At 58.1% G+C, this 7,576-nt stretch overlaps 1 protein-coding gene across 1 annotated transcript; it reads right to left on the bottom strand.

The window, feature by feature from the left end:
• Window positions 1–895: 895 nt before the first annotated feature.
• SBSN (suprabasin) lies at window positions 896–5,377 on the bottom strand. The gene is made up of 5 exons (XM_058674856.1): window positions 4,633–5,377; window positions 3,142–4,446; window positions 1,864–1,926; window positions 1,726–1,770; window positions 896–1,025 (listed from the first exon to the last, which is right to left on the bottom strand). Exons 1-5 carry the CDS (start codon window positions 5,245–5,247, stop codon window positions 1,002–1,004), a joined length of 2,052 nt encoding a protein of 683 aa, XP_058530839.1. The 5' UTR covers window positions 5,248–5,377; the 3' UTR covers window positions 896–1,001.
• Between the last annotated feature and the right edge of the window lie 2,199 nt (window positions 5,378–7,576).

A 7,576-nucleotide genomic window follows, 5' to 3' on the forward strand; every position in this document is an offset into this window, starting at 1 on the left:
CCCAGCCCAGCTCAGTTTGCTCGTTCTTACCTTGGGGACCACGAGAGGGCATCAGCCTTCGGGCTCTGGGAGTCCTAGCTGGCTCCAGGGTGTGGACAGCTCTGCCCACAGGGTTGTGCAGTCCTGAGGGCTGTTGTCATGTGTGCTCTGGGCTCTGAGTGCTGCAGGAACCCGAACACCAGGTCCCCCCATGTCTGCACAGCTGGCTGCAGTGAGGAGTCCCCCACTCCTGGGGGCCATGAGTCTCCCTCCTGGGCCTCCCCTCTTCTGCTGTCCTCCTCCAGGAGAATCTCACACTCTCACGTCAGTCTCTTTCCTCTCTTCCCTGTTGGCTGACCCCCTGCCCATGCCCACCAGAAGAGTTTTCTCTTCTGAATGGGCTGTTCTAGCCCTCCTCTGAAGGTATGACCTTGGCTGTGTTACTTACACTGTGCAAGCCTCTGCGTGTTCCTCTGCAAAATGGGAGTGATAGGCAATGATGTCATGCCTGGGAAGCACCCAGCAGGTCTGGGTTGCGCAATAAGCACAACTGGCTATTGTTGGCCCTTGGTGCCGCACCCCAGGTGAGGATGCTCCCGCCCCGCCCTCCCGGCGCTCCGTCCCTGTCACCAGCCTGCAGGGTGCCAAGCATGAACTGTGCACGTGAACAGGGTATGGCTTGTCTCTGTTGACTGCCCTCTGAGAGCTGATGGATCTGACATCTCCTGCCCAGCAGGTGTATCAGATTCCCACCTCCCCCAGCTGAGTGGCAAGAAGCACAAAGACAACCTCCCCACTCCCTGGAGAGAGAGAGGGAAAGAGAGAGAGAGAGGGAGAACAGAGGGCCATAATGGGAGGTGGGAAACAGGGCACCACATTTATTCATAAGTCTCAAAACAGCCCCTTTAACGGGCTCCAGAAATCTGCCCCCAACCCATTCCAAGCTCCTGCCAGTCATTCCAGCTGATAGGGCAACAGGAACGTCCGCGTGCCCGCGTGCTTGGCAAAGCCAGGACGTCTGTTTAGGGCATGATGGTGGCGATGCTCTGGAAAAGAGAAGGAGCAAATGTGGGGTGCACAGCAGCAGGAGGGGACCTGCACCACCCACCTGTTGCTTGAGAAGCAAAAAAGGACACTATTGTGGCCCAGGAGTCTTGGCCTGGGGAATGCCTTGAGGACGGTGGTCCCTGGGTTCCGGAAGGATGGGGAGCCAGCCCTGCCACGCACAGGCACTGGGGTGCCTCAGAAGGAACCAGAACCGACAAGCCTTATCTGTTTGGTCTCAGAGGTTCCTCTGCCACCCCCATGGCACCTGGGCTATTCTTCTCCCACACTCAAAGCAAAACGAAGAGCCAGGACTTGGCTTTGACTTGGGACCCAGACTGAGGGCCAGGATCAACAGGAGACACAAGCGTTTCCTCCCCAGCACACTGATACAAGGCAGAGGTAAACACAGTGGGCTGACAGGGCTGGGGGTGAGGGGAGGGACAGCCAGTAGGCCTGGGAGTTGGAAGACAGGGATAAGGACACATGCTGGGCACCACAGGAGGATGGCTGCAGCATTGGCCCCATGGGCAGCAGGGCCCAGCTGGGTGTGCCTCCATGGGCCTGGAAAACACCCAGGCACAGAGCAAACAAGAAGAGCAGAGGTAGGACGGTCCGTATGGGAGCCAAGACTGCCTGCAGGAAAACTGCCTGGGATCAGACAGGGAGGCGGACCGGTGGAAGGGGGAACGTGGCACTCACCCTCCACAGCGCCGGAAAGTTGATGAAGGGCTTGTTGACCGAGGCCTGGAATTCAAGGACAAGGTCAGTGAGCAGCATCTGTCCCCTGCCACCCTTAGGGAACTCCAAGCAGCTTCAAACCCCCATGCCCAAACTTACTCCAGATGCTACTGTAGTGGTTACGCCCCCTGCGTGCTGCCCGGTAGAGCCGCCTTGACCGCCCTGTGGACGGAAACCCAGAGTCGTTACCACCACTGTCACCCATTGCTCCCCGGTGGCCTCTGGGGCAACTGGCTGTGGCATGTCAGGCACAGGCTTAGTCCTCTGCCTGCCTCCACACTGACTGGGAAGAAACCCTGTAGCTGTGGCACCAGGGTAGTTCTGTGGGCAGTGCCAGGAAGGAAGTCAGCCTCCTGCCAATGGCTTTGCTGAGCTCCCCTTCATGGTAGTGAAGAAAAACGAGGAGAGCGAGCCTACCTGGAGAGGGAACCCAGGACCCCACAATTGCTGGGGGTGAAGGTGAGGGGGTGACTGAAAGCACCTTGGGGTTCACAGTCTAGCCCTGTCCCCTACTCATCTGACCCGCTCTGTGATTCTCCTCCAGTATGTGCCTCCCCACTGATGCTCCCACCCCACAGGCTGCCTGTCCCAAACCAGCCATCTTCTCCTGGCCTTCACTCAGGGCCCTCCATAGCCCGGAGCCCTCTCCACAGAGCCCCTTCCTCACCCCCATCTCCAGCTCCCTAAATCCTCCCTGGCTCCCTGCCTGACAGCTTCAAGGCCTGGACCAGTCCTCATGGTGGTGCCACTCCTGGCCCACCTCAGGTGACTGGGGCAGAAGAGAGCCTGCCTTGCACTACCCAGGCCCCCTTCCCTTGGTGCCTGTGGTGCTGTGAGGGGGACTGCCTGCCTGGCTTCCCATATACGTTCCTTCCACACAGACAGGTGAGATGACTCCTGCAGGAAGCCTCCCCACTCAGACAGTGTAAAGGACGAGACAGAGCCCTGGCCTGCAGCTTGCCAAAACTCGGCACTGCCCACAGGACTTTGGCTTTAGCCAACATCCTCACCGGGACTACCTCAGGGTTGCTACGAAAATGAAACTAATCAGAGTTCATCTGCAGAGTGGTCTTCCGCTGCCCATAGCTCAGGGTTGGCTCAGCACCCCCTCTGTTCACACTCCATTTCCAGGAGATATTTAAGCACTGCCCCAACCCCTTAGCTAGGAGGACAGCTCCCAGGGCCCCTCCCTAATTGGATGTGGGGCTTGGCAGACAAGACAACCTAATCCACCCAAGCAGCCCACTGCTACCAGCTCCTTTGGACAATGGCTAGAGAGCAGCCTGTCATCCCTCCACCCCACAGAGGCGGCTCCCGGGGTGTACCCTCTCCCTCCCCATGCCACCCCCTCCCTGGTGCCCGCCCCTGTTCACCTACATTCAGCAGCTGGTTGGCCTCCTTGCTGGCTTGGTTGGCCCCATTATGAACATTCTGCTGCCACCTGTCCACTTCCTTCTCGGCCTGGCCGGCAGCATGCTGGACACCATGGCCAAGTTTCTGCGCCTCCTTTCCGGCCTGGCCAGCAGCATGTTGGACCCCTTGGCCAAGCTTCTCTGCCTCCTTCCCGGCCTGCTGGACCCCATCGTGGACCCCTTGGACCACTTTGTCTGCTTCCTTTCCGGCCTGTTCAACGGCATGGTGAACTCCCTGGCCAAGCTGCCCTGCCTCCTTCCCAGCCTGGTGATGCATACCTTGGCCTATTCTGTCTGCCTCCCTCCCCACCTGCCCCGCTGCATCGTGAACCCCCTGGCCAAACCGCTCTGTCTCCTGCCAAGCCTCATTAACCCCACGGCTAAGGTCCTGGCCAAACTGTTCCAGTCCTCTCCCAGCCTGGTTGGCCCCAGCATGGAAACCTTGAACAAGTTCATCTCTCTCTTTCCCAGCCTGCCCTGCGGCATAATAAGCATCAAGCCCAAACTGCTGAGCCTCTGTTCTGGCCTGGTTAACTCCATGATAGGTCCCCTGGACTACCCTATCTGCCTCCTTCCCGGCCTGACCAAAGGCAGGGTGGGCACCATGGCCAAACCTCCCAGCTTCATCCCCACCCTGACCAAAGGCATGGTGAGCACCCTGGCCAAACCTCCCGGCTTCGTCCCCACCCTGACCAAAGACATGATGGGCACCCTGCCCTAACTTCCCAGCTTCATCTCCAGCCTGACCAAAGGCATGGTGGGCACCCTGCCCTAACTTCTCTGCCTCCTTCCCAGGCTGACCAAAGGCATGATGGGCTCCCTGACCCAGCTTCTCTGCCTCCTTCCCGGCCTGACCAAAGGCATGGTGGGCACCCTGCCCTAACTTCTCAGCCTCCTTTCCAGGCTGACCAAAGGCATGATGGGCACCCTGACCCAGTTTCTCTGCCTCCTTCCCGGCTTGACCAAAGGCATGGTGCACCCCCTGCCCTAACTTCTCTGCCTCCTTCCCAGGCTGACCAAAGGCATGATGGGCACCCTGACCCAGCTTCTCTGCCTCCTTCCCGGCTTGACCAAAGGCATGGTGGGCACCCTGCCCTAGCTTCTCTGCCTCCTTTCCAGGCTGACCAAAGGCATGGTGGGCTCCTTGACCCAGTTTCTCTGCCTCCTTCCCGGCTTGACCAAAGGCATGGTGGGCCCCCTGCCCTAACTTTTCTGCCTCCTTCCCAGGCTGACCAAAGGCATGGTGGGCACCCTGACCCAGTTTCTCTGCCTCTTTCCCGGCCTGACCAAAGGCATGGTGGGCACCCTGCCCTAACTTCTCTGCCTCCTTTCCAGGCTGACCAAAGGCATGGTGGGCACCCTGACCCAGTTTCTCTGCCTCTTTCCCAGGCTGACCAAAGGCATGGTGGGCACCCTGCCCTAACTTCTCTGCCTCCTTCCCAGGCTGACCAAAGGCATGGTGGGCACCCTGACCCAGTTTCTCTGCCTCTTTCCCGGCCTGACCAAAGGCATGGTGGGCACCCTGCCCTAACTTCTCTGCCTCCTTCCCAGGCTGACCAAAGGCATGGTGGGCACCCTGGCCAAACCTCCCAGACTCATCCCCACCCTGCCCCACAACATGATGGGCCCCTTGGCCAAACCTCCCTGCTTCATTTCCCGCCTGATTGACCCCATGATGGATCAGTTTGTCTGCCTCCTTCCCAACCTGTCCAGCAGCGTTGTTGGCCCCGTGGGCAAACTTCTCTGCTTCCTTCCCTGCTTGTCCGGCGCCACTGTTGATCCCATGGGCTACCTTGTCCAAGCCGCTGTTGAGGCCTTTGTCCACCTCCTTGACGGCCTGGTTCCCCATGCTGCTAAGTCCATTAAAAACCTTCTCCACTTCCCTTCCGGCTTGCGTGATTCCATTATTGATGCCTTCCAGGGCCTTGCCCACCTCTCTCTCTGCATTGCTCAACCCTCGGTTGATCCCTTCAAGGACCTTCTCAAGGGGGTCATCGCTGGCTGCCCATCCAGGCAAGGCTCCCAGGATCAGGAGCAGGAAGCAGGAGCCGAGCACTCGGGCAAGACGCATTTTGCTGGGGAGGTGGGGAGGATGCAGAGAGCAGCTGGGCAAGGCTGGCAGCTACTTATCCTCTCCCACCTCTGCCCCACCCCTCATGACTCAGGCACTCCTGGGAAGCCAGCTTGGTCCTAGTGAAGGAGGTATTTCCCAGGGAGATTTGGAATTGAGCAAGGAAGAGGTGGAGGTGAGTCACGAGAGATGAGGAGCCTCAGCACCTCTGTGCCCTGCCCTCCACCCCAGCGGACAGGGTCTGTCCCTGCAGCCATCCACTCCCCAGACCTCTGCTTTCCAGTCCACTTCAGCCACACTCCATCTCTGGGACTGGGACAGCCCTAGACACTATCACTCCTCTCGGCGAGCTGCACATCCAGTCTCATCTGCAGCGAGATTCGGGGCAAGGGTGGGACAGTCATCAGACCCTGATCTTGCAGACCCTCCACCCCTCGCTTGCCCAGCTGCCCAGGCAGCCTCCCTGTGCCTCAGCAAACTACACTGACCCCTGCCTCATGACCTTTGCACTCGCCCTTCTCCACTTGCAATTCAGAACCCAGGCTTTAATGCTGCTGGCTCAACCCTGACGCCACCTTCTCCCAAACCCCTTATGACGACCACCTCCCACCAGAGCTTGCTCTCCCACCTGCTCTCTGCAGTGTCTTCCTTGTTTTTTGCAGCAGTTACTGTGAGCCACAGTCACCTGCAGCTTTTATTGTCTCATCTACCACATGGTAATGTTCCCGAGGCCAGGGCCTTGGTCTGTGCTGTTCACTACTGTAGCCTCAGCTTGCTGGCACTGCTTGGGGCTCAGTCAACACAGATGTGACACATGGGTGGACCAGAAGAAGCCAAGGGGAGAGATCCAGAGACCAAGTCCCCATGGGTGCTGCAGGGGAGCATGCCTGAGCCCCTACAGCAGCAAAAGGATCCCTAGGGAAGGGATAAAGACTGTGGAGACACAGCCACATTCTCATTGTGGCCACCAGCCCTCCTGCCTCCCAGCCCTTGGGCAAGGGCAGGGGGCTGATTGTCATGAGCTGGGATGGGACGCAGTGTCTCCTGAAAAGCAGGTTGAGGCAGCCACTGGGAGGGGCTGAAGACCTGGGGCATCAGGAAGCTGTTAGCCAGAACATGGGCTAGGGGCCAGGAGCTCATCCTTCCTGTCCTCCTCCCTTCTTCCTCTGGGGCCCCAAAGCCCTAACCTGAAGCCCCCACATACTGCCATAGTGGCCCGGGCTAAACAGGCAGATAGCCACAAGCCTGGTCTTGCATGGCAGTTGAAAGGACAGGTGATGGTTGGCAAGCTTGTGGGTGGCATATCTCCCTAGGGGCTAGTTTGGAAGAAGGCTTAGAGCAGAGGAACATGAGCCCATGGGTGGGTATGGTTGGGTGCAGGAATGGAAGATATTTGGGTTTTGATGCCAAGGGTGAGACTGAGAGAGGGAGTGGGGATAGCATCATTGGGGGGAAGGCCAGGCAGGAAGGAATGAGCAGGGAGTAAGCACCTGGGGGTGGCAGAGTTATGCGTGTGTGGGTGCCCAGGTGTGGTGAGAATCCGCACGTGTTTTCAGATTGGCCCAAACCAAGGTGCCAAGGTCCACGTGCTCGCCTTAGAGGACTCCACCCTAGATTCTGGACATTTGGTGCCACCCAGAACCGGGCATCCCAGGCCATAGACCAGGGCTCTACCGACAGAAGGTGACTAATCATGCCATCTTAAGCGAGTGTGAGCTTAGTGGCTCTGTTCTCCAGTTTTATGCTTCAGAAACAAAACCAAATCCTCAGGCAAGCTCAGGTGTGGTTTTTCTGCCCTTGTCTGGCATCTCAATACTGGATGTTCCCATGTCAGGAGACAGCTGGGAGGAGAGCAGGATGAGGCGTTTTGGAATCCCAACCTGCTTCCAGGTCCACACATGGGGTGGCTCCCTTTGAAGTCACTGCAGCTCATCTTTTTCGCCTCTGCCTCTCTCCTTCTACCCCATTGTCTTTCTTTTGGAAGCTTCATTCGCACACATGAGTCTTTCTGTTCCCATTAGTAATTCTCTAACTCAAGTCTTTGACATCTGTTTCCATGACTAAGATGGGCTCAGATTTGACCAGCCTCTGCTGGTTTGGGCAACAAGGTTGTGTTGGCTTCCTACAATGAGTTGAGGAAGTTTCACCAGAACACACAATTGCTGGCCCCGCCACAGGCCCCTACCCTAAGTGCCCTAATAGCCTTCCCACATTAAGGGTTGCCATTGGGCAGCCCAACTCTGCCAAAGCCCCGCATCAGATAGTGCAGAATGGTCAAGGTTTGCTCCCCAGCAGGGCTGCTGATTACATCACTAGCATGAAGACCAGC

This window comes from Ochotona princeps, chromosome 16 (assembly GCF_030435755.1).
Source record: "Ochotona princeps isolate mOchPri1 chromosome 16, mOchPri1.hap1, whole genome shotgun sequence".
NCBI lineage: Eukaryota > Metazoa > Chordata > Mammalia > Lagomorpha > Ochotonidae > Ochotona > Ochotona princeps.